General features: G+C 39.1%; 1 protein-coding gene across 4 annotated transcripts in view; it reads left to right on the forward strand.

Annotated features, from left to right (window-relative positions):
- Window positions 1–27,566, forward strand: part of GNAS (GNAS complex locus) — a 212,268-nt gene that overhangs the window by 70,477 nt on the left and 114,225 nt on the right. For 2 of the 4 annotated variants that reach the window (XM_087720511.1, XM_087720513.1), the window contains exon 2: window positions 21,090–21,162. In XM_087720511.1, coding sequence (XP_087576637.1) covers window positions 21,090–21,162 — 73 coding nt within the window. Of the gene's footprint in view, window positions 1–16,002; window positions 17,532–21,089; window positions 21,163–27,566 lie in introns of those variants that run through there. The other 2 variants (XM_087720512.1, XM_087720514.1) reach the window with 2 other exon arrangements.

The following is a 27,566-nucleotide window of genomic DNA, read 5'->3' on the forward strand; positions in this document are numbered from 1 at the left end:
ATGTCTAGTTTAATGAAAAGAAGGACTAGGGGAGACATGATAGCAGTGTTTCAATATCTCAGGGGCTGCCACAAAGAAGAGAGAGTAAAGCTATTCCCCAAAGCACCTGGAAACTTATCAAGGAGAGAAGCAAACTAGAACTAAGGAGAAATTTCCTGACAGTTGGAACAATTAATCAGTGGAACAGCTTGCCTTCAGAAGCTCCAACACCTGAAGTTTTAAAGAAGATGTTGGATAACCATTTGTCTAAAGTGATGTAGGGTTTCCTGCCTAAGTATGGGGTTGGACTAGAAGACCTCCAAGGTCCCTTCCAACTCTGTTATTCTATTCTATTCTAAATTTTGCTAGTTCAATTTTGCTTTTGAACCCAGGAGGGAAAAACAGCATCTTCTCTGCCACTCCGACAGCAGAACAATCTAAACCCTTCTGTTTATGCAGTTTTAATGTGATACAAATTATTAGACTCTATATCCTGTCTGGGTTTTGTGCATCCATTTAACCCAAAATGTGATCTGCTTCTTCATTTTGGGCTAGTGCAAAAGTTTAATCAAACTACTGAAGCTGCTCTAGAAATGATAATGAAAAGCAATCATAGCTTGCTGCGTGGTATGAACTCAACTATTTTATCCAGTCTGGCTATCATATCTGGTAAACAAAGATTCATCAAAATGTGGAAATTAAAAGAATAGCCTGTAATACAGAGAAAATTAGGTATTCTTTGTTAACTTCAATGTGGCGTGCAAGACATTGTGAAGTTTTCTGAAAACTGTATTATATAGGTTTAGATCTGAATTTAATGGTAGATAAGCTAGTTCACCTTGGACTCAATTTATGCAATGGCAAACTAGACCCATTAAAAATACGTAATTGAGAGAATCTTTATTGGTATCAAAATCTAATCCTGTTAGGCCTTGGGAATGTCAGGGCCAAACAATGAAGTTAGCATCCATCTCTGCCTGCAATACATTTTAACAGAGTTAAATTTTCCCTTGTGAGCTATGTCCAAATGACTCTGTATTGCACCTTATCTATGATTTAAGGCAACATATATTTGTAATTATTGTGCTAAAAGCAGAATAGGAAGTACCTGCTTATTGATGAATTAAGAAGGTGAACACGGTTAACATTTTCTCCTATCTCCTTTCTGAGTTCTTTTTATTGACTGCAAAAGTAAAGTTTCTTAAGGTTTAAGCTTGAAAAATATTTTGCAGATGAAGTTATTGTTTATCAAACAACCATATGAGAAACCAAAAACCTTGCCTCCCGTTTTACCTCAGCCCTCACAAATCTTATCTTGTTCCTGTTTTAATATCTGCAGACCAAAAGGTGCCCTGATAGGATTGCATTGATACAGAAAGGTAGATCAAAGAGCTTTCATCACTAGCATTTTTGTTTAGACATAAAGACGACTGGCTACTTTTAAAATATTTTAAATTTGCTTGGTAAGCTGTTAAACTTTTAGTTCTAGAAGTTGTTGGAAAATAATGTTAAAAGTATAATTCAGAATACTGTACTTCCTGGGTTTTATCCGTAGCTTTCTTTCTGCTTTTCCGACAAACAGCACAACAGCATAACACAGAACAGGAAAAAGAATGCATCACAGAATCTCTTTCGTGAGGGTGCGCAAAAGCAAATGGTTATTTTACAAAATGAATGCCCCCAACAGAAAGAGGTTTAAATAAACTGCATTGTACCTTATAATAACCCACACCTAAAGCATTTTTACCTGCCCTCAGTTAGGAAAAGGGAGCAGCGCTATTGTATCGGCTTCAGGAACCTTGCTGTACAAATTGACCATCTGCAATTAATTCGCGCACTGTATAAATAGTTTTGAAGACTGAATAGTTTGCATTCCGAATGGAACAGTCTATTTTTAGCTTTCGAAGCTGGCGTGTTTTGTGTTCTCTGCAGAGGCAGGAACATAGTTGTTGTTTTTTTTAAAAAAAAATGCATGGAGGAGATGGTTTAATTACTCGAAAAGAAAATAATTAGAAGGGATATCAGGAAAAAATGTCTGAATAATCTTAAAATTCAATAAAGGTGATTGCTTCGCAATGAAAAAACTGCAGAGAGAACAGATGTTTTATACAGGGTTCCCCCCTCCTTTTTTCCCCCTTACAATTTTTGTAATATCTATTAGTTACTGAACAAGCTTGCTTGAAAGGGGTAAAAGAACATAACATTGTTATATTGCAGCCAAGATTGTTCAAGAGAGTTATATCTGGAAAACTTCTCAATGGCACTAAAGTGTTAGAAAATACAAGACTAGAAAAGATCCAGAAAAATTCTTTACCACATTCATTTCTTGTCAAAGTGTTTTGCGATGTTAGAGAAAGGGATCAAAGATAATCTCATGCTTTGATCCCCTGTGGTTTTTTTTTTTTTTTTTACTTAGTGAAAAGTCTTTTTAGAAGTTCTTTCTATTGAGGGAAGTCTACTCATACAATGATTAAGTTTTGTAACTATCTTCTCACATTGTTTAAGAGTAACTATTACTGCTACTTTTTCTCTTTTTATAATGCATGACGACGTCGACAAGAAGGGCATAAAGTTGAGAACTGAGAGCTGCAGTTTTGTCTAAAATGTAAAAAAACATGGCCACTGCATACATGACTCGATTCAGGATGTACAACTTCTTCTTGGCCAAGTCCATGTTTTGCCTACGAAGATCATGATGAGGATGCAAAAAGGTAACTGGATCAAGAAAGGCATTTTATTTAATCTGCATTTACATTCAGCTTATAATGAACTGAGCATCTTCTATAATGTACAGGTTTATCAATGGTTATCTTCTGTCATGTTTGAGGGATCTGGAAATCAAATGCAGCTCTCAGTTCTCAACTTCTATGCCCTTCTTGTCATCGTTGTCGTCATGCATTATAAAAAGAGAAAAAGTAGCAGTGATAGTTACTCTTAAACAAGGTGAGAAGAGAGTTGCATAGGTCTAAAGTAACTAAAAATCAGGAGGAGGCGGAGGAGGTAGTATCTTTTGAGAACAACACATTTTATTATTAAAAGGAATAAGCTTTTATGAACTGAAACTTACCAAATGCACGGAAGTGATTAGACTGATGTAGGAATTCTGGTTTTTCTCTATTTTACACTCATATAAAGTCTATAGTTTGTCTCTGACTCTAGCTGTGAAGTTTTTTATTTTTTTACATTTGTACTAGTTGCTGAAATATTATCAGGCTTCTGCTTTATGTTTGTGACATTGTCTTAAAAAGTCTGTTTTTATATCCCCAAATAGCTGAAAAGTATAATATCATTGCCCAAGTGCTTTTAGATTTCTATTACACTTCTGTGTTGGATGGGATGAAAACTATGTTTGCAGTTTTATAGAAACTCATCCCAGAAGAAAGTCCTCTGAAGCTGAGAGGGTTATTGCCAGCTAAAATGTTACAGGATTGGTTGCAGAATTAACATTGTTCACGTCTGGATCTTTTGTTATAATTTTCTCTTTTTTCCTTTTTTTAAAAGAACATTATCTTTTCAATAAATCATTGTTATGAGAATGTGGATAATCAAGTGCCACATGTATTTTCCACTTCTTTGCAAGCTCAAGATCATTTAAAACTGTCCTTCCAGAAGCATTATATATACATGATGTAATTTTAAAATTCTAAATGTTATTCTGCCCTATCCTAGTGGCTTGGAAAAAGGAATAAAAACAAATTCATGGAAAAACAGAATTTAATCAATTTGTATCCTTTTCCAGCTTAATCTGAGTCCAAAGAGAGACACATGGAGGTAAATTAACAAAATTTTCACACGTTACTCAGACTAGGAGTTCAGCAAATCCCATCCTTAGAAGAAAGGTTTCATACTGTTGCTGTCTGAACTTGGTATTTTGGACTAATCTAGAAATTATATTAAACATAATATGTAGTTGTTGAAGGAAATATGCCAACTTGAAGAAAAAAAATCCAGTGGGTTCTTAAAAATAGAATGGGGAAGTCATTGGGTTGGCAGCTAGGAACTGGGTTCAAATCTTAATTTAGCTGCATTTACATAAGCCATGGCTTAAAGCCACAATTAGCTGGGTTCACACAAAACAAAATCTCCACATGTTTATTGAGTGGGTTACATGAATGCAGACAGAATTTCATTGAATGTTGAGTCCCACGATGCTAATCATTTCTTGGATTGAAACCTAGGATGCAAATATGTTGCAGTCAGATAAGGAAGGATTTCAGCATTTAACTCATCTATATTATTTGGAGAAAATCTGCCCCTTCCTCTAAAATAGTTATGTTTAAGCTGGGTTCACACATAGGTTGTTGTTCAGCATGCTTCCTTCACCTTAAAGTAGGACTGGGGAATTAATTGTGTGGTCTTTTAGCTCACTTAATTGACAGTTCAGTAGCGTGTGTATACTTTAAAAAAATTATGCTAAACTGCAGTCCATACTTATTGGGAACAAAATGAAACAAGGTCTGTCTTGCCAGTTTAGGTATAATTGGACCTGGCCTAAAATAGTTCATATATTCTTTCTTATTTTGAAAACAGCACCTAATTCTAAATGGTAGAACAGATGTAAAACTAACCGAAAATCTAAGCAAATTAAATTGCAAATAATACTAATACTATATTTACCTTATAGCTAGCTGGGTTCCTACATTGAATTAAGACATGATCTACCAAATGGCTGGAGCAAAATGTATTAAGCCTAAATAAAACCAAATTGTATTTCAGCTTGATGTTGGCTAGAATTAAGGAGGGTTGTGCTCTTAAATATCAGAAAGGTTCCAAGTTACCTATTGCTTCTCCCATATTATCACTGTTAGATATGCCAGGATTGAGTTCATATAAGCTATTGAAAATAATTGGGAAAATTAAAGTCTTCGGAATTTGATTAGTAGTTGGAACTTGGGTTCTATGCCTGCAAATTTAAATGCTGAATTTTGCTATTTGGGGAGAAGAGCCTTTGGCCAAACACTGGTTTCAACTGGCAGAAAGTTGAAGAGTCTCCTTGGGAGTCTAGCATCTGTGTGGACTGAAATAATGAAAACAGTCCTTCAAAAACACAAGGTAAGCATTATCAAACATAGTAACCCACAAAGGGATTAAAAAGTGCAGTCCTCTCTAACCAGCCCAGCAGTAGTTAGAGGAAAGTTCATAATAAGATTTAATCTGAAATAGCCGACAGATTAAACAAAAATCATAGTGATACTGAAAGGTAAATCATAAAGATCTTACTAGTGAGCACACCGGGATATGATATATGTCTATGCTTGTGCACATATTCCTACTAAATCTCTGTGTCCGTGTGTATGCTGTATTTGCCAGGAAATTTGCATGCTACATGTTTTGAACTTCTTTTTCATACAAGCTTTATGGAATTTATATATTTTCATTAGCTATTTTCAGAGAGAATTTTTTTTAAAAAGTAAATAAATAAGAACCGTGGGATTTTCAAGTTGGTAGAAATCACAGCACCTCTACTGCACCGTCTTTTTGTGGGGTTTTTTTTAAATCATTGGGAAAATTTACTTTCACTCTCTGTATATGTCAAAATATAGTAATAAAAATTGACCTTGTCCCCAATCTACCCCACAAGGTTGTTGTGGGTGAAAATGCAATAGGTGTTGTTACGTACATCCAGGAGGAAATAAAGATTCTTGCCTTGTTTGATATCTCTTTAATTACAGGGACTAAAGCAGACTAAATGCTAAACTTTTAAGACCTGTTTTCTTTTAAGACCATGGCTGGCTAGGGAATTCTGGGAGTTGAAGTCCACTGGTCTTAATGTTGCCAAGGTTGGACACCCCTGGACTAAAGAGTAAATATTGAAGGTCACGACAAAAGAGTCCTTTTTTATTTACTTATTTATGCTATTATTAGCTTGCCCCAATCCCAATGACCATATATGGAACCTAGTTTGGCGTAAGAAAGACATTCTTCCTGTTAATTTTTTCGGTATAAGTTTTACTGAAACTTTTAAACAAGGATAAAGACTGAAACAAGCTAATATAAGAAAAAAGTGAAAGGAAAAAAGTTGAAGAAAAATACAAGAAAGAAAAAAAAAGGTAGAGAAGGGGCTTCCATTATTTTTCACAAGAGTTATGACTACCGTACAGGTATAACTTATTTCTCTAAATTGATATCATAAAATTATTCTATAATCTATCCTGACTAATCGTCAAAGTTGTAAATCATGTTCATTTTTTTCATTTTTATGCAAACACTCCATAGGTTTTCAGTCATCAATAAATGTAGACCTGTTTTTAGGTTTATTTACATGTCTTGACACCAAGCATGATAAAATATGCCTTCATGTTGTTCATATTTGCAACATACCATATATTTGAAGTTTCTTTATACATACTAGATAATTTCTCTGGGATCATATATATCAATGAAGCATCATTTTATAACAATTCTCTTTTAAGACACAAGGTAAATTCAAAGTTTTTCACCACATATTTTCCCACTGGGCCATCTTTATATTATAACCAAAATTCTTAACCCATTTTGTCATATATTGTTTAATCTCTTGTTCCTCTCTCTGTGACTTCAAGAAAAGTTTATACATTTAATGATTACATGTTTAGTATCAATGCGGAACTATACTTCTAATTCTGCCTTAACTTTGCTATATATCATATTTTTTGTCCATTTTGAATCTGATAACTGTAAATGGGAAAACCACTGACAAAGATAAACTTCTACTATTAATTGTCTCTTGGTTTAATTTTAAATTCCCCTTGATGGTTTTCCAATAATTCCTGATACATCAACCATTTGTCCTTATCTGTAGTTTTGCTTCCATGATATGCTTCTTTAGCTGAGATCCACAGCCTGGGTTTATTTCTAAAGGTAATCCTTGACTACCTGAACCCTGGTGGCGCAGTGATTAGAATGCAGTATTGCAGGCTAACTCTGCCTTCCACTGCCAGGAGTTCGATTCTGACCGGCTCAAGGTTGGCTCAGCCTTCCATTCTTCTTGGTAAAATGGGAACCCAGATTGTTAGGGGCAATATGCTGACTCTGTAAACCGCCTAGAGAGGGCTGTAAAGCACTCTGAAGTGGTATATAAGTCTAAGGGCTATGGCTATTGGCTTATGACCATTCAGAACTTTGGTCATAAGTTGTAGTTGTGAGTTGAGACACCACATGACCAGTCAATCTTAAACCACCATAAAGTGAATCACTGGTTGTTAAGTGAATTACATGGTTTTTAAATGAACCACATGGTTGTTATAGAACTCAGAATAACTAAAGGGCACTTTTTGCCTTTTTCTGCTGGAAAGCAGCAAAAAAGTAATCGCAGATCATGGTCATGTGATCATGGAACACTATAATCCATTTGTAAAAGTGAGCCAGATATCAAGCACCTGAAATGTGATCATGTGATGGGGGGGGCAGCTGTTGCAACTTCAAGGATGAGTCATAAAGTTTAAATCTGTTGTAACTTCAAGTGATCGTTAAACTACAAATCATAAGTTGAGGACTACCTGTATTCCGTATTAATATGACATGTCTAATACGTTTTTTAAAATCCACTTTAAGTTTAGTTTCATCGTACCATAAATACCCATGCCATCAAAACTTCAGGCTGTGATCCTCTAACTCTAAAAGTCTCTTGTTACTCAGTGAGATCCATTCTTTCATCCAGACCAAACAACAAGCAGCAAAGTACAATTTCAAATTGTTCCTGGCATCTTGTAACACTCTGTATTTAACTCATGAAGTTTTACCTTGCCATATCAATTTAGATAAATATTTTTGCCGTTGTATAAATGGGGTATCAATGGTCAAAATAGGTATTGTAAAGAACAAAAGCATGATTCTTGGGAGGGGGGAATAATTTTATTATAGATGTTGATTGCCTAGGGATGACCATTTTAATTTCTTCCATCTTAATTTCATTCCATGACTCAACATATTTTGAAAGAACATGCAATTCATATTTGTCATAGTAATTCCCAAGTGTTTTACTTTTTTTCTCAATCTTAAAGCCAGTTTACTCCAGAAGTTCTATTTAATTTCCCAGTTTAATATTTTTGTCTTGCAATTATTAATCTTAAAACCTCACATGCCAAAGTATCTTTTCCCATTAATGCCTCTAATGGATTTCTAAAGCTAATACCAATCATTCACAAATGCTCTCAAGTTTCTTTTTCACTCCTAACTCCCTTAATTTCTCTCATCTTGTCTCTATTTTGTACTTTAAGAACTAAAATGAACCAAATTGGAGATAGCAGAGAACCTTGTCTTGCCCTTTTGGAATCTCACAAGGTGTTTCCATTCATAATTTTCAGCTGGTCAAAGGGCTGCTACTCTGGGATAACAGATTCTCCAGTTATGTTGACCATCATGGGTTCTTAATTCTTCCTCATATACGTCTGGGTCAAGACCAGACTGAAATTTGGCTAGAAGGTTAGAACACCACCGAAAGAATTTTCTTCTTTGGAGTACTGTATCCCCCACCCATCCACATCCCCATGGTCCGTGGCTTACATCTGACACATTATTGTGGCCGCTTTGGTAAAACTGGCTAAAGAATGTTGCCCAGTTATTAATTATCTTGCCTACTTTTATTATACCTGCAAAGTAATATACCTGGTTCAAGGGTGAAATTCAGCAGGTTCTCACAGGTTCTGGAGAACCGATAGCAGAAATTTTGAGTAGTTCAGAGAACCAGCAAATACCATTTCTGGCTGACCCCAGAGTGGGGAGGAAATGGAGATTTTGCAATATCCTTCCCCCAGGAGTGGGAAAGGAACGGGGATTTTTCAGTATCCTTCCTCTACCACGTCCACAGAACTGGTAGTAAAAAAAATTGAATTTCACCACTGATCTGGTTATATACTATGGACGAATACATTTTTTCTTTGAAAGATTTGCATCTTTACTCTTTCAATGTTGACACAAAATGGATTATATTGCTGTCAGGCCCCCAAGTTTGATTGGCATTGAATGGCCCAGATTAATTCTGTGTCTCTTATTTTCAGAAGCACAGTGGTGAATGTACTGAGCCTCATTTAAATGACTGTCAAATTTCAGTTGTGCATCTCTTCACTTTTTAGAAACTGGCAAAATTAATCTTGGCTCATTGAGCATTCACATACAGATGCCAGCATACATATACATAATCTAATATGAGCTCTGTCAAATTCTGGCACACATATATATTCTAGTTAATGTTATCCTAAAAAAAGATGAGGGAGAGCTGTTCCTAAAATAACATTTTAGCATCTATTTTGCTAACTCCAAAGCTAGACATAGTGACAGGTCCTCATCTGGGATATATCACCATAACTCACTGGACTTGTTTTATTTTGACAAAAAGCAGTTCCTGATGTAAAAATAGTTGCATTGTTTTTCTCTAACTAATGCTCCTCTATTTATATGGAGTAAATTTTAATATGTGTGTTTCAACAAGCTAGATGTCTGATTTCTTAGCTAACTTTGAGCAAATGAGGTTAGGGAAGGAAAAAATATTATTATACAGGAGACTAAAAACAACGATAGAGGTTGAACCCCTGTAGGACCATTTTTTTAAAATTCATGCTTGTCAAGTCAGAATAAATCTTTAAATTAAGATAATCCAGAAAGAAGACTTAACCCAACTTTCAGCCTCTTTCTACCCACAGCCTTACACGAGGGTTTTACTTTTAAGAAACTGCACCCATACACTGATGCTTAAAATCAGAAAATAATCAGAATGCCTTGATCCTTTGGGGTTAAAATATTGTTTTATTGTTCATGCATATAAACTGATACTTTTTTTCATTTTCATTAAATGGTGGACTAGCTTACAACCATTCAAAGTTACAATGATGCTATTGTATCATTGGCTGACATGACTTACAACTGGTCCTTGCATTTATAGCCATTGCAGCATCTCCATGGTCACATGATCAAAATTCAACCGCTTGACAAGTGGCAGGTATTTACAATCATTGCAGCATCTGGGGTGGGGACGCGATTGCCATTTCCAGCCTCGCTGGCTTCCAACAAGCAAAATGAATGGGGGAAGATGGTTTCATTTAATGAACCGCAGGATTCACTTAACAACTATAGTGATTCATTAAAAAGGTATAAATTCACTTAACTGCCTTGCTTAGCAAAAGAGTCCTGATTGTGGTTATAAGTCAAGAACTTACCTGTATTCCGGTACAACATATAATTTGGTATTGCTGAATAAGTCTTTTTTTAGACTCATTGGATATGCTCCTAAAAGAGGTTGATTTTTTCATGGAATGCTTAATGTGTCCAAATCTGTTTTCCTTCCAAAAATATGTCTGTGTATGTGTCCCCACTCCACTCACATCCCTTCTTGACTTGAACAGCTTTTTTCTCTGTAGTTTTTTTTAACCCCTCTCCCCCACAACTTCATGCATGAATAATTAAGAATAATAAGGCCATCCAATCAGGAGCCCAATTTAAAACATTAAAAATACAAATACTAGCTCTTGTAGTTTCAAAATGGCAACACCATCAGAATCTATCTGGTACAGTCAGCAAATCTACTGATTTGTGGGAAATTGGCACGGTGAAATTGAGAATAATACTTTCTAATTTTTTGGGGTAGGTGACATGATTAGAAGTTAGGTCGGATAGAAAGAAAATGTTTTTTAACAAAGGGTGACATGTTTAAAAGTTAGAATAAGAGATAGAAATAAGAGAAAAGGGGAATATTAGTGTATACACTTTTATATAATAAAATAAAAGCAATAATAATCGAATAAAGACATAGTGTAACTTTATATAAATTGTATTACTATTAGAAATATGTGTTTGTTGAAAATAATAACTATGACTAATGCTATTAGTTTTATTTGTATTAGAACGTATGACACCCAGGTGCCACTTTTCACGCATTGAAATGTTTGTAAAACAAAAAACAAAAAAAAACTTTAAAATGAGAGAAGAAGAGATGGAAAGTGCTTGGAAGGAATTAAGATGGCCCTCAAATATTGGCTGGAGAAACTGATTAAAAATGGATAATTCTGTAAAGGTAGAATGGTAGAGACAGAATTATCCAAAATCTCATTTTTCCAAATTGATTTTAAAAATACCAGATCAGAACAAGCCTCTATGCTCGTCTGTAGACAAAATATATATATACATGGATCTTCTGGCACCATTTATTTCTTCTGTTTACAAGGCATATATTAGGCTGAGGGTGTAAACACAGCAGTGCAGGTAGTCCCCAACTTACGACCACAATTCAGTTCAAAATTTCTGTTGCTAAGTGAGACATTTGTTGAGTTTTGCCCCATTTTACCACCTTTCTTGCCACAATTTATTAAGTGAATCACTGCAGTTGTTAAGTTAGTAACATGGTGGTTAAGTGAATCTGACTTTCCCGTTGACTTTGCTTGTCAGAAGGTCGCAACCTTCCTAAATATGAGTCAATAGCCAAGCTTCTGAATTTTGATCCTGCAACAGTTGTGTGAAAAATGGTCATAAGGAACTTTTTTCAGTGCTGTTGTAACTTTGAATGGTCACTAAATGAACTGTTGTAAGTCGAGGACTATCTGTATGGCCCTGCAGTTTTCTGAGTATCAATTGGATTTCAGAAAAATATCACCATGATTGTAATCTCATGTACAAAGGGTGTATCCACATCCGTGTTAAAATATCTTCTGAAATTTTGTACTGTTTAATTATGCGCCTTTATTCAACATCAGAAAATTCAAGCATAGAGAATTACTGGAGCAGGTTTTTTTGTTCTGCACCTGGGGCAGGTGCAAAATCTGTCATGATAATTTCAACAGAAAGTTAATTCGGATCTGACAGCTAGCCCAGTATTCAATGCCATCACATGTTATACAGCAACCATTTTCCTAACAATGAATCAGTTGTCAGTATATATTTCAAAGTGTACTTTGCCAAGTTTCCTTTTCTGCAAATACATCTTCCCATACCAGTATTCAAACTAGTTCCCTGCATTTAAATCTTAAGGAGCTTTTAACATTTTATAGGATATAACATTTATTCTACAGCAACATGATTCCCCTAAATATATGTGACCTAACTTGCTATGTTTTATAGAAAACAATGGTTTCTATTTCGGCATTATATCCGACATGGTACATCATAAATTATGGTTGTTTCAGTAATCTGATGTGATCAATAAATTGGACTATCATATATTTCATTCCAACTCTAGCGCTGTTCCCAAAACATGTCCTCAAAAGATGGAGGCCCCTCTCTTAATATCCCTATCAATTTCTATTCTTTGCTTCCTAGTCTTTAATCAGGTCTACCAATCTGTAATGTGCAATCCTTTCTCACCTCATGACTGCTAAAAGTTTGTTTTTAGTGTGACTGTCAAAACAAAACATACCTGCCATTTCATCTTTGTCCACTGGTATATAGACATTCTAAATATATATCATGTATATATCATCAGTGAACGAAGATGTCACTTGGAGGAAGCCATTCTTCAGCAAGAATGTTTATTTTATCTTCAATAATTGCTCAGAACAGGTTTTTAAGCTAGCCAGGGCAGTTTTTTAGAAGCACCAGATTCCTTTCTAGTCCTCTAATGCAGAGGCCGATCTTGGAGAAGTATTTCTGCTCAGAAATCTTGGGTGGCAACCATCTGGACTCTGATTTACTTTCAGTTTTCCAAGAAGTTCTAAAAACTTTTATCACTTTTCACCATGATTTGCTTCGGTTCCTCAAGCTCTATTTTTCAAAATGCTACTCCAGGCAGAAAAAAGTCATTCTACATTATCTGAAAAGTGACATAAATAACTTAAGATTGTTTGTATATTTTTTTAACTCTTCAAAGTTATTCTTCTTTGTGGTTTCCAGCTCTGATTGATAGATTAGTATTATTTTAACATCATTAACAATTTTCCATCTCTACCATGTACTATGTGTACGTATGCTCCCCCCCCATTTAAGGTCCATTTCTTTATCATTTAAGGAATTCCTTTATCATCTAAGAAAATAAGATCCATTCCTTTATTTTCTAAGAGACTAGTATATCCAAATTTGGTTACATTTTAGGTCAAATGTGATTATATTGGACTTCCTTGGTAATTCACTTACAGTTTTAATAACACTATGGCTACTGTTTCCAATGAATTCAACAATCTTCTTTCTAGGGTTCTATATCTAATAGGGAAATATATATGCAATTCAGAAAGGATTCAATTCTTTGCTTGGTAACTAAAATGAATTATAAAAAATAACAAAAAGTTTACTCCATAATATTTTAAAGCTCTTACTATCAATAGTCATATATTTCATTATTTTAAACCTGATATTTTGCACTGCTCACAACAGCCATTTTTTAAATTGACATTTTCCCCACGAGAGCCATTTTGTGGCAGCATTTCTAACATTTTTCGCAAAACCCCAAATCTGACCATTGCTGCTAAAATACAGGATTCTTACATCACAGAATGAAAGTTATATCATAGTCTTCTGGTTTTATTTTTCCTTCAATTAATTTTGGCTGCCCTTTTTATCACCTTTGCAGCCTGGGATATATGTACAGGTAGTCCTCGACTTATCAGAGTTCATTTAGTGACCAAAGTTACAATGGCCCTGAAAAGTGACTTATGACCATTTTTCACACATGATCATTGTAGCATCCCCATGATCATAAAATTCAGACACTCGGCAACTGACTCATATTTGTGACTGCTGCAGTGTCCCAGGGTCAAAGGACCACCTTTTGTAACCTTCTGACAAGCAAAAATGGGGAAGCCAGATTCACTTTGCAACCGTGTTACTAACAATGATTCACTTAACAACTGTGGCAAGAAGTCATGAAATAGGGTAAAATTCACTTTAAAAATGTCTCACTTAGCAACAGAAATTTTGGGCTTCATTGTGGTCAAGGATTACCTGTAATTGCTTTTGAAATAGTCTCATAAACTGAGAACAAGTTGGGTTTGTGATCATCTGACTTTATGCTTCTCTTGTCTAATATAAATTCCATTATCCACGACTTGAACTGAATTTTTAAAACTAATTCTAATTGTTGACCTAACTTTTTTTTAATGTAATTTTTTTATTCACCTGGGATTAAGCTCAATTGTACTTGACCTTAACTCGGTATTGAATGGGTCTGGATATGAGAATCTGGGAAGAAAGAAGGGTTTTGAATTGAGGCAAAAGTTAGATAAGCTATAAAATAGTATCAGAAGAGGCCTTAATCTGCTTGAAGCAAAGCATAGACAGCAAAACAGTTTGATTCTACTGAGATATTTCCAAATCTAATTGATCACCAAGGATTTTCTGTTCCCAGTGGTTTAACAATATGAGGAAAACAGCTTTTTAAAATATGAAATATTTTTTAACAAAAAGCAGTGTGACTGATTTTAATATAACTAGGATCATGCCTGAACTAAATTCTAAAGTAGTTTGTTCAGTTGGGTTTAGTAGGCTGTCTTAACCAGAGTTCATTCAACAAACCATAACCTGTTTTCAAATATTTTGCAGATTTGGCTTTTTTGTTTGTTTGTTTGTTTGTTTGTTTTGGTGCATCCAGGAGCAGGATGGTTTATGACCCGACTTTCCATTTACACTTTTGTAGCAGGTTTTTTTTTTTTAATTCCTGTATTATGGATTCTAGCTATTTTATTTTTCTGACTCTTCTTGTCTTAATCCTAATTATCTATATTCCTTAAACGCATAGATTTGCAGTTGTGATTGAAGCCGCCTATAAATTGATTGATCGGTAAAAAATACCATAAAACCTTGCCTTGAATTGTTGGGAGGACAGGCAGAATATAAATCTAACACAATACTTGCAAACAGGAGGAAAGATCCTGTGTACCCAACATGAAGGCAGGTAATTAAATTAACACAATTCAGACGCTGCTTGGTCTCGAAGGACTGCAAAGAAACAGGTTTATTCTCCTTGGGTTTAATGCAGATAGGATCGTTATATATATATATACATACATACATACATACACACACACACACACACACACACACACACACACACACACACATATATATATATATACATATACACACACACACACACAAATAATATATATATTATTTGTCAAGCATGAATTAGATATAAAGTATAGACATGATTATGAATACATGAAATGAATACGAATGCAAGGGAATATTAGGACAGGGAAGGTAGGCACGCTGGTGCGCTTATGCACTCCCCTTAAAGACCTCTTAGGAATGGGGTGAGGTCGACGGTAGACAGTCTAAGGTTAGTGATGGGGGGTTTGGGGAAGAAACCACAGGGTCAGGTATATGGTTGGAATAAGAGTTATACTGGATCGATTCAGACACGATCGCAACGTAATAAGCGTAAAATGGAGCCTATCTTTGCTCTTCCCCCAGAATTAGCGCATCTTCCCCCCCCCCCCACCTCCCAGGCTTTTGGCTCTCCCTGCCTCCCCCCCTCCAGTGAGGCTACAGAACGGCAGGTCTTCCCTTCCCAGCCAGGATCCCTAACCCCACCTTGTCCCCTCCTTTTAAGGACTGCTTAATTGCCAGGATCGGCGGCGTTTGCTCCCCGGCTCTCCCCATTTCCCCGCCTTCTCCTTCATTCCCCTCGAGGTTTTCCAACAAGCCCCAGGATTTCTCCTTCGGGTGGGGTCCATCTGGGCCCCTCCATTTTCGGGGCGGGCGGGCGGTAGAGAGAGGAACGAGGATGAGTTTTGTGCCCCGAGCCTATCTCTCCCCCCCCCCTCCCAGCCCTACATCGGTCTGAGGAAAGTTACGCTCGGAAGAGAAACTGCAAGCGTTTTCCGAAAGAAATGAAAAAGAGATGCCCCCCCTCCTTGTCTTAATAGGAATAACCCCCCCTCACCTTAACAGACACATACACCTGGGCGGGGTGAAGCTAGGAAGGAGCGGGCAACGCAACACGTGCAGCCACCGCCCGTCCCGTCTCCCCCCCCCCCTTCCGTCTTTCCCTGCGGGCGTTTGAAGAGGGCGCCTCTAGTCAGTTAACTCCTGACGTTTGGGTATCATGTGAATGATTGAGTTCCCATGGTTCACTCTGAGCCGAGGTTGCCCCACCCCGTCGCTGCCTCGCTCGCGCTCCCCTGCCTCGCTCGCTTTTAATATTAAAATCGCCCCCCCCTCGCCCTCCTCGGCGGGGGAAATGCAGGGAAGAGGAAGGCAAATTAAATAGGGAGCGGGGAAGGGGGGGCCGCGGAAGGGAAGCTCCCCCATAGGAGAGTTATTTTTGTTTTGGGGGAGGAGATCCACACTGCGTTTTCCTCTCTGCTGCCTCTTTCCTCCTCCTCCTCCTCCCCCCTCCCGTCCCCTTTACCCCTCGTCTCCCCGCATTTGCCGGAGAGGCGAGAGCCGATCGAGCCGCCGGGAAGCCGAATGTGAATAAGCAAAAGGGCGAGGAGGAGGAGGAGAAGGAGAAAGGCGGAGAGGGCCTTGGATTTGTACAAACCACCATTAAGGGCAGGAAGACGCACGGTCGCCGCCGCCGCCGCCGCACCGCAGGCTGGAGAGAAGGAGGAAAATCTACCCAGCCCAGCCCGGAACGCAGAAGGGACTCGCCTTCTTTTGCCTTGCCCGACGCCGCGGAAAGGTTAGCGGTGACCCTTTTCGGGCGCTTCACCCACTTTGCAAGAGGCGCCTTGGAAGGGGGAGCCGCGAGGCGGAGGAGGAGACAGAGAGAAAAGGGGCGATTTTTAGCGCCCCCCCCCCAAAAAAAAGAGAGAAAAGGGGGCAGCCAAAGAAGAGAGGGACGTTGCTAGAGCTTCGGTGCCCGGAGTTGGGAGGGTCTCCCCCCCCCTCCCTCCTGCCCTCCTCCGGCTTTCTGGAGCTTGCTGCTGCTGCTGCCGCCGCCGTCGCCTCGATCCTGAAGGATTATATGTAAAGTGAAGAAGAAGAAAAAGACAATTTGGCTTTGATTCTGTTCCCCACCACCCCCACCGGCGGAGGTGGCGTGGAAGCTGGAGATATTTAAAGAAAAAACCCACCCAGATTTGGTGGTGGCTCTCCCTGCGGGGTTTGGTGGGGGGGGAAGGAGGAAAAGGGAAGCCAATTTTTAACCCGTGATCCTTCCCCCTTCGGGTGGCTGCCGACCTCCCGACGTTCCCTGCCCCCCCCCTCCCTAATTGCCTTCCCCCCCTTTTTTGTGTTTGTGTGTGCGCGCTTTTTTTTTTTAATTGGGGGGGGAAATCTGCATTGCGAGCGGATCTGGCGGCGGTGTTAGGGGAGAAGGAGGTGAAGGCCCGGCTTGAGCAGTAGCAAAGTCATCGCTCTTCCCCCCCCCCTTTCCCCGGCCCCCACCCCGTTGTAGGCTCCGGGTTCTCCATGTCTTTGGGTAGCGACAGCTGTGCGTGAAAGAATAATATTGAACGGGGGGCAAGGAGACTCGCCGCCGCCTCGCCCGCCACCCCCGATCGCTTCCTGCTTCCCTTCCTTTCCCCCTTTCCCCCCCTCCCCCTCCATTGCACTCACCCGCCCCCCCAAGATGGGCTGTTTAGGGAACAGCAAGACTGAGGATCAGCGCAACGAGGAAAAGGCGCAGCGAGAGGCCAACAAGAAGATCGAGAAGCAGCTGCAGAAGGACAAACAGGTCTACAGGGCCACGCACAGGCTCCTCTTGCTGGGTAAGGCGCGCGGGCGTCGGGGGCGGGAAGAGAGGGGAAGAGCCCCCCGCCTTCTCCTAGGGGCCCGGGGGGGACGACGACGGGTGGGCTGGGTGGCGGGGACTGGGCAGCAGAGGTGGGGCCCTGCTTGGCTGTCTCGCCCGCCGCCTCCAATGAAGCGGGCCCTGTGCCAGGAAGGGGACAGGGCGGGAGGGGTTTTGCTTTCTGCCCTTTTCCCAGGCTGGCGGCCCCGGCTTGACATCCCCGGGTGTAAGGAAGCGAGACCGAGATGCCAAGAGGAAGGGGGGGGGATGCGAAGGGGCTGGGGTTGGTGGTCGGAAAGAAGTAGGCCTTGGCCCTCCCTAATGGTCTCCCCATCTTGCAGCTTGGACTAAACCCCTTAGGGGGTGACCCTGACTAGGAAGATCTCCAGGTGAGGTCAGGGCGGGGTCTTTCTCCCCTCTCTTAAAATTATCCCTTTTTGTGGGCTTAAGGTGGAAGGGGGTGGCCTGGTCATTTCCTTGCCAGAAAATTCCACAGATGACACATGATGATGATAATGTCATTATTTTAATAACACTCCTTTTTCTCCCCCCCCCCCCATGAGACCCCCATCCTTCTCCTTTGACAGCCCTTGGTCTTTTTGGCTTGGGACCTTTTTTTGCCCCCAAAGTTGGTTAAAAAATAAAAAAAAATGCTTCATTCTACCTCTGCCCTTCTGCTTCCGTCTCGCCTGTCATTTGCTTGTGCCGGGGTGATAAGGGTGGGTGAAGTGGTGCCCCTCTTTTCAAGTCATGATTTGGGCAGCTGTTCACTGTCCAAGTGAACTGTTGAAGGGAAAAGCCACTTTTCACGTAAAGAAAATATTTTGATTGATATTGACGTGATTGGCTTTGGGGATGCAACAGAATATTCGGCACTTCCGTCAAGGTACTTGATGCCACAGGCCGTTGGTGGGAACTGAAGTAAATGTAGTAGGTGGAAACATAGGATATAAGGAGAATCAGGACTCGCTCTGCTGTCTGATGATGATGGCACATTGAATCCTTGCAGGAAGTCTCTTGAATTTTTTGCAGTATATTGGTCAGGTGGAGAGAGAAAAATACAGGTATTTCTTTGGGAAAGGGAGTGGGCTAAAAAAAACCCTAATACTTGATTAAATTTTAAATACTGGGATTGGGTTGCATTCTTCTCTTAGATACTTTTGTTGAAAATTGGACTGGGTATAAGTCTTTTTGTTCAAAGAGTTGGAGTTTTAGCATTTGTCAGTTTCAATATCACAGACTGGCCTATTTGGATATATTTTCCCATAGGCCTTCCCTTTCTACAGTTTTATCTGAAGGTCCCGAATAAAAATAAAGTGAACAGTACTGCTTCCTAACATGTATTTATCTAAATATGATAGTGCTTGCTAGTAGAATATTCCTTCTGAATAGACTGATTTTAGGGAGGAAGAAAATAAGAAAAATGAGGTGTGTGAGTTTTACATTGTTGATTTGGAGGAGGACTAAAAATCAATTTGAAGAATAACAGAATGGTTCCTATGATAAATGATTTGTCGAGATCCTGTTTAACTTAAGTTGGAATGAAATAGTTGACCTTACACATACATATTACAGACAACTCTTATTGCTAGGGTTACAATCTTAAGAATACATATTATACTAGATATTAAAACATTTTTAAATCATTGGATTTACTTTGATATACATATGTTTTAGGCTGAGATAGCAGTCAATTTAATATGTTTTTGAAATTCCAATGATCAGTAAAGTGCTGAAAGAAAATGTCAGATTCTTCATAGTTAGAACATGTCTTCCTTTTATGTTTGGCTGGGCCTAAATGTATCATCATACACACAGTAGTAGTTTTATGATTGCACAAATCGGTTAACAGCAAGAAACCTTTGCTATTATAAATGCTATAAAACAGCCCAATGCAGGTCATTTCAAGTATTCCAGCACATTATGAATATATTAAGAATAATTAAATGGGGTGGAAGCTTTGTCCAATCTTATTTATAAGGCCTTATATACTTTAGGATATTTAATGTAGTTTCTCAACTGAAGAAATGTTTAATTGACATATTAATGACAAACGTTTTGTGGCTTCTATTTATTTGAGAAAAATTGTTCAATTTGGTCTTTTATAGATCAATATTAACAACGTTGGAATTAATGTTTTCATTTAAATGTGCCATTGCTTCAGTAGAGGTTGGTTTCAATTTGTAAGTGTCTAGTATTATAAGACTTATATATAGTTAGGTGGAAGGTGTGGGAAACACCCTTGCCTTTGATCAGCTCTCTTACTGCTTGGTAGGAAAGACATATTGCAACTCTGTGACTGGCAAAGACTTGATACAATTATTTGTCTGGCTGTGAGAAATGGGGAATTTGATTTTCACCAGTATTGATGAGAAATGAAAGGGAAAGGGAGTGAAAATTTAATATTTTGGTCTCACTGCGTTTAATGGTTGGATTTGAAGAAGGCTGAAAACATTAGCAGTATGCTGTGGTAGTCAGGGGCCAGAATGGCAGGGCAGATAAAGACAGAGAAAGAGAAGGACAAAATTGGAGCCTCCTGCAGCCAAATAGCCTTTGATATATAGCTGCTAAAATTTAGTTTTGTGTCTGAGACTCAAAATGGAGGATTGTGCTGCTAGTGAGTGCTAAGAGAAAGCTTGGCACCACAGATACTACAGTGCTTTCATGAGCAATGCCCTCTTTAAGCAGTGTATCCTTTATTCCCCCTCAGGCTGGTGGGAAGCTATCTTAGAAAATGAATTGAGGTATCTGTGGGTCTGCGTTAGTAAAGCAAGTCTTGTGCTCCTGTGTAAAAACAGTGCAAACTAATGGCCGTCAGATTTTGTGGCTGAAACCATCCTCTGGGCTGGCTGAGTGGGGGCAGATTTGGAGAAAGCTTGTTCCAAGAGGGGGAGAAGGAATAAGGGAGCACAACCAAGGATATCGGCTGGCTAGGCAGTTTAAGGTCATGCAGAATATGGGAAGTCAATGGGGAGACCGTGGTTGTTGTTGTTTTTTTTGAGGGCAGATGGGAGATACAGCACGAAAGGAAACTTTTACGCAACAGTGAAGTGAAGGGAAAACCAGGGAAATGTGTGTCTTCGATATTCGGTGCATTTGACTGTCTGTGGCATAGGTGGAAGAAGCCACGAAGGATCTCTAGACCAAGCTGGCAAGTGTTTTGCTCGGCATGGACTGCAGCAATTTGGTCTTGCTCCTTAACATGGGTTGGAAATGGTAATAGCATTAGGTGGCTTACCTTTTCCCTCTTAAGGTATTGGAGTTCTTCTACATTGTGCCTGTTTCAATAAAGACCCTGGGGGGGAAAAATGGGTAGTGAAACATTCTTTCACTCTCACTTTAGCTTGGCATTTATTTTTAGTTACAGTTGCAGTTTCCAGTGGCAATTACTTCCCCCCGGCCTTTCAGTTTTCAAGTTTGGATTGCATCGTTCAGATTTGGGGGAATATTGCTTGTTGAACAAGTACAGCCGCACACATCCTCCTGGGTTTCTTCTATTATTTTCTGAAATGGATTTGTTTTTTTTGCTTTCTAGGTGCTGGTGAATCTGGTAAAAGCACAATTGTCAAGCAAATGCGGATCTTGCACGTCAATGGATTTAACGCAGAGTAAGTATCTCGATTCTGGTTACATTCCTTGAAAGGTGCAGGTGTCGTTTCATTTTGGGAATTGTTTTGTGGGTTCCTCATCCCCCCCGTGTTTCATTTAATCCAGGACATGGAGATTGGATTTCAGAAATGCGTTTAAGGAAACTGTCATTAGCCAACTTCATCAAAGGTTTGCTTGTCAGGTTTTATGAAGGCAAGGTTTTGGCTGCCATTTCTTCCTCATTGTGGCTGACATGCCAGCTTTTGCTGTCGCTCAATATTTTGTGCTGTTCTCAGTGCTTTCTTTGCAAAGAAGAGTAAACATGAAGTAAACGCCACATACTTGATTATACAACGTTAAGATTTACTGTACTTCAGGAAATTTTTCTTGTGGTAGTGTGCTGTTTTAGATAGCAAACTGTAGTTTGCATTTTGTTTTCCGTAGATGGGTAAAACACTTCGATATTGTCTATTGGTCTGATGGGCCACATGCTATGAAGTGTAAAGACATATTCAACATTTAAATGTCAAGCTTTTAAAAAAAAAAAAGCATGTAAATGTTACATTGCAACCAAGCCATTAAGGTTAGATGCTTTGAAACATTTCATTGGGCATTTATGCAGAAATGGGATTAGAAACAAACTTTGTATGAAAGGATCTATGCAAATGAATGGTCTTTTAATTAGTATTCTGGGTTGGAAGTACATGTTTTATAGAAAAATCTATGCTTTTAAGTCATTTCTTCAAAGTATCTGTTCAAAGATCAATTTTTCCCCTTCAGATTATTCCTTCATCATTTCTTTTCCATAGGCTGTCCCCAAAACCCTTTGTTGGTAACATACATCATAATGCAGCTATCTGCTCCAGTAATTTTGAACAACCTTTTTTTTTTCTGATTTTGTTTATGTGGGTGAATGCAGAGAACTTTAAAATTGAAAATAGTGAAGAGGAAGGAGACATAACAAAAGCAGTTTGTTACAATCAGTGGTGGGTTGCAATTTATTTTATTACTGGTTCACTCGTGTGCGTCTGGGCCAGTAGGCGGAGCCTCCCACTGCTGCCACTAGTTACAATGGCATGTAGGAGGTAAAGGCTTCATGCTGGAAACCAGGAAATCTTGGGTTCTAGTTCAGCTTTAGGCAGGCTAGGCTGGGTTACTTTACGCCATTCATTCTCTCTCAACTTTGGGAAGATGGCAATGGCAAATCAATTCCAAAATTGTTGCCAAGGAAATTGCATGGCTTATCCAGGCAGTTGCCAGGAGTTAAAGCTGATTCAAAGGCACTTGGGTGGGGACAGTAGAAGAAGCAGCTCCATCATTGGGGGTCAGATATCAGAAATCCCACAAATACAGTAGCTAAATAAAATGAGGCATTTAAGATCCCAGTTACTCCTCATTAAGATCCCAGTACTCCTCGTTAAGTTCACATCTGTTACATCATAGGAAGTTCCCTGCTTACCAGGCCAGAAGGACTATGTTTTGATTCTGTCTGTCTCAGCAAGACACTTCCAGGAGTTGCAGACTTTCTTGGCATTTTTTTCCTCACCTTCCTCTCAAGTGTGTTCAGCAATATGTTGCTTATGCGACCATGGCAGTTCTGTTTTCATGGCGGGGCTAATTATGGCAAAGGACTTTGAGTTCATTCAGTTTCTCCTGAAAACGTTGCAAGCTAGCAGGTTGTGTTGAGAGATAACTAATTGTGGCTGAACAAATTTATTGCAATTTTGAGTCACGAAGAAGTGTTCCCCGCTCCCACTGGATATTTTATAAAACCTCTTGGATTCTCCAAACCAACAAGTAATAATGATTTCTGTTTTGTTTTTCCCCTGGGGAGAAGTTGCTTGACTTTTATGATCAGGTTTTTTTACATTTTGCCCTTCTGTATCTTTCAAAGAAGGCGTGACCTATATCATACTTTAGTGTCCTAACTGAGCCTTATCATGCTTAATCTTTGCTAGTTTGGAAACTGTTGTTTTTATTGCTCCTAACAAACTATGGATGGTTTGGCTCAGGGGTCGGCAACTTAAACACTCAAAGAGCCACAAAGGTCCTTAGTGGAAGCCCCCCTTTCAATTCTGGAGCCAACCGGAATTCCCCCACCATATAGTCTCCTCCTAGTGCTGCATCCTGTTTCCTCTGCCAACCAGAAGTCCGGTTCCCCTGCCATAGAATCTCCTAGTGCAGCATCATTTTTCCTCTGCCAACCGGAAGTCTGGTTCCCCTGCCATAGAGTCTCCTAGTGCAGCATCCTTTTTCCTTTTACCGACCAGCGACAGAGAGCCACAGGTTGCCACATGCAGCTCCAGAGCCACGGGTTGTCAACCCATGGCTTGGCTCTTCTCAACCTTTTGAAAAGGGAGCCCCTTACTTCTCTCTCTCTCTCCCTTGCTATCTTTTATCTTTATTGGTTTTATTATAATTTATTTGATTGTATGCAGATTTCATAAATTATTATTATATACACAATGTGAAATCACAGCTGCGAGGTTTTTAACTAGCGTTGGCCTTCACAAGCACTGAGTTCTTGCCAAGAACGCAGGATGTTGTAATATATTGACATAGTATTTATTTATTAAATTTGCTTGCCGTCCATTTCGTATATGTGTGGATCAAGCAGGTGGCCTTTTGTAATTGACGGATGGAAATTTTGTCAATGTGTAGGTTTTCTAACTGCGATCCAAGATATTTTTGTTATGGACTCAGTGTGCCATTGGAATCACCATAATTGGTTTATGCTGTAATGTTTCAATTTTTTGGATCTTTTATATTTATGTTGTTTTATATTGTTCTCCAAATTGTTGTCTTTTATTCTATTATCCTCTGGTATTGCCACAGTGATTATCCACACTTTTTATGTTCATTTTTAATTTATTTTGTTTTAATTTTTTATTATCCATATTATTATGGTTCGCTGCACAATCAGCCAGATGTTTAAAGTTTGGATGATTAGATTTGGCATTATTGTTGATAAGTCATCTGTGTAAAGGCTGCATAGGTCTCAGTGATCCATATGATGCTTCAGATACGATAGTAGTAATAGCACTTAAGATTATATACTGGTTTACAGTGCTTTACAGCCCTCTCTAAGCGATATACAGTGTCAGTATATTGCCACCAACAACCTGGGTCCTCATTTTACCGACCTCGGAAGGATGGAAGGCTGAGTCAACTTTGAGCCTGCTGAGATTTGAACTGTCAAATTGCAGGCAGCCGGCAGGCAGTAGAAGTAGCCTGCAGTACTGCACTCTAATCACTGTGCCACCAAGGCTCATTAACTATAGTTTGGCTGATATTTCGTCATAGTGTTACATCATTTCAAAAAGATGACCTTGAATTAATGGAGTTTTCCCTTTAGAAAAAAGATACGTATCTAGTAAGTGGTTTTAGTTTTTATTTACTGCGCTGTCACAGTGGTTAGAATGCAGTATTGCATGCTAATTCTTCTGACTGCCAGGAGTTCGATTCTGACCCCCTCAAGGTTGCCTCAGCCTTCCATCCTTCCAAGGTCGGTAAAATGATGATCCAGATTGTTGGGGGCAATATGCTGACTCCTAGTTTAGGTGTTATGTTCCAAAAAGATATCTACTTTTTCAAATGTATTTAAAGGTTGTGCATTTTAGCATTAATTTTTCTTGTTTTCCAAAGAATTAGATATTAAGCAAGCTTAATATTTGTAACTAGACTTTGACTAGATAATGTACATAAAACCCTCCTTATTTCATAGTGTTTTGCACTTTTTTCAAATAATTATTGTGTTTCTTTTGACCCTTGAAATAAGCGCTCGGCCTTATTTTCAGGGAGGTCTTATTATTTTTGAGGTGCAGGAGGTGGCAAGCATGGTCAACTCATGGTTGCAACTGCTGTGTTGCAATATTTTCAGGGAGGTCTTATTTTCAGGGGAGGACTGATTTTCAGGGGAGGGCTTATTTTAGTACATATGCTCAAAAGCACGATTGGGCTTATTATCCAGGGAGGTCTTATTTTCAGGGAAACAGAGTAGTGTTCTATCTTCCCTTCCCCCCCCCCCACAACAAATCTATAAGGTAGATTGCAATAAGGGTGGGGTGGACACGCCCAAAACCACCCAGGAAAAGCTTCTGGCCCTGAGGCTGAATTTGGACCTTGGTCTCTCTGGTGCTGGTTTACCACTCTGACAAACCAAGTCTCCAGGATTAAGAGCAGGCACCTCAAAGAGCTAGACCTCAGAATAACATGTATTACATAAATCTAATTAATAGTGTGATTTTAGCATTCAGAGTTTAAAAACTGTGAATCTTTGTTTGTTACATACGATATGTGCTGGTTATGATTTCACCAGCTCTTATCATTTCTTATGTCTCTACAGTTGAATATGTTAATTTGAAAACTCCAAGCCTCTTCAGAGTTGATAGATTACCATTTTATTCACAAAATGGTCATCAATCCAATGGATATTTGTGCAGGTCTAGTGGGGTGGTGTACAATGCAAGGAACCCAGGAAAATGTGTTTTGTGTTTTTATCTCTCTCAGTTTTCCTGGTCATGCTAAAATTCAGTATCAGTTGAAAGTAGGAAACTGACTTTTAGTTTACACCAATTAATTTTTATGGACGTTACTACAATAGAAATTGTCAAAGCGCTAATTTGATCATTTTCTGCTTTAGTAAAGGTTTTTTCAGCAGTGGCTCTCCTAAAGGTTATAGATTCTACCTTTTGTAGCTATTATGAAGACCCGGTAGACAATTTGATTTTATCAAGAGTTGTATTAATTTTATTTCTGGTCTATTTCTGTTTATGTAATGGTGTTTTTATTCTCGCTTGTCCACACCATTATGATACTGGCCTCGATATTTGTATAATAAGATGTACTGTGAACACTGCCCCTGTAGGGTAGAAATTAATAAAATAATGCTTAATAGAAATATGTTTAGCAGCATTTTATATTTTATAAAAAGTAGGACTAATTGCCCAAAATCTTGTATGTTTAATCCTTTATGAAGCTTGTGGAAACACTGTTAATATAGTATAGTTTTGAAGTACACGGTAAACATGGTTTAAAAAAAAAAACCATAAACAAATTCTCTTCCTATGCTATTATCTAAAGCTTCCCATACTTTCCAAAATTCTGGAGCACATTTTTGTAAGGAGTGCCAGGGAAGTGAATAAAAATGCTTTATTTTGCTGTTGTACAAGCTTTTATAAAGAGATGGATTCTGTGAGATGCAATCCAAACAGTTGGAAAAATGGGGAGAGGGAATGAAAGGTTGATTGTACATAAAATTGAACACTAAATTACATGAAGTGCCACCATTATATTTGCCTTATTTTAAAAAGAAATTCATTAAAACCCAACCCAGAATCTGTTCTTATTGAGGGTAGCACTCTTTCTTTCAATAGCTAGCAGTAGAAAACATGAAATATATTTTTTCACGAGGCGAGTGTGATGTGTCAACTTTCCAAACTGTATTATCTCTGTGGGGGCTGCAGAATTTTCCTTAGTCGATCTGAACCTTGCCCTCATATTTATTAATTTATTTTATCATACATTTTAAATGACTCAGGGCAGTTTATAATTTAAAAAATAAGACAAATTTAAAAAGTCATGAACAGCTAACGAACAGAGAAACTGTCCAACAAGGGCCCAATCATCACCCTATCAAAAGCCTGGGAATTCAGAGCCATACCTTGAATTGCTTCCTGAACATCAAGGTGAAAGTCACCCAATCTCAGGAGCAGAATATCCTTCCAAGGGACATGTGCTACTGTAGAGAAGGCAGGTTCCAGCCTCCCACTATACCAGCAGTCCTCAACCTCCGGGCCGTGGCTCATTACTGGGCCTTGAGCCGTTTGGAACTGGGCTGCGAAAATGGTGGGTGAACATGTGTATGCATCCCCACTTGCGTGAGCAGCAGACAAACACATGTACCCTTGTTCCATTCATGTGAATAGCATGCACGGGTGCTTGCCCAAAATCATTTTGTCGTCCTGCCAATCCACAAAGATTGGGGAATTCTGCATTATATGACACTGCTTAATTGATGGGACATGAAGCACACCAGGTGTGGTATTCACTTCACCTTCCCTACTGGTTCTTAAATGTGAGCGCATGTGTGCATTTGCTTCACTCACACGCGCCTCATCTGTGCATGCGCTCAGCCTTCTGCACATGCGCTTTAGCTAAAAAAGTGCCTAAATGGGATGGCATAGAGCCAGGGCGGGTGGGCAGGGCCACCTTTGATTTCTACTACTGGTTTGGGTGAACCGGTCCGAACTGGCAGAATACCACCTCTGAAGCATACCCTCTACCCAATCTCCTGGAAAGACCAGAAGCATGTGGTCCCTCAGAAAACCAGAGTCCATATCCATCATTTTGCTTGTTTCTTTGTCGTCCTCCTCCCCCCCCCCCCGCCATATTATGTATAGAAGCCCATGGAGAGTGACTGGGC

This window comes from Thamnophis sirtalis, unplaced genomic scaffold, assembly GCF_051295495.1.
Source record: "Thamnophis sirtalis isolate CommonGarterSnake01/CBP01778 unplaced genomic scaffold, rThaSir2_p1.2 scaffold_7, whole genome shotgun sequence".
NCBI lineage: Eukaryota > Metazoa > Chordata > Lepidosauria > Squamata > Natricidae > Thamnophis > Thamnophis sirtalis.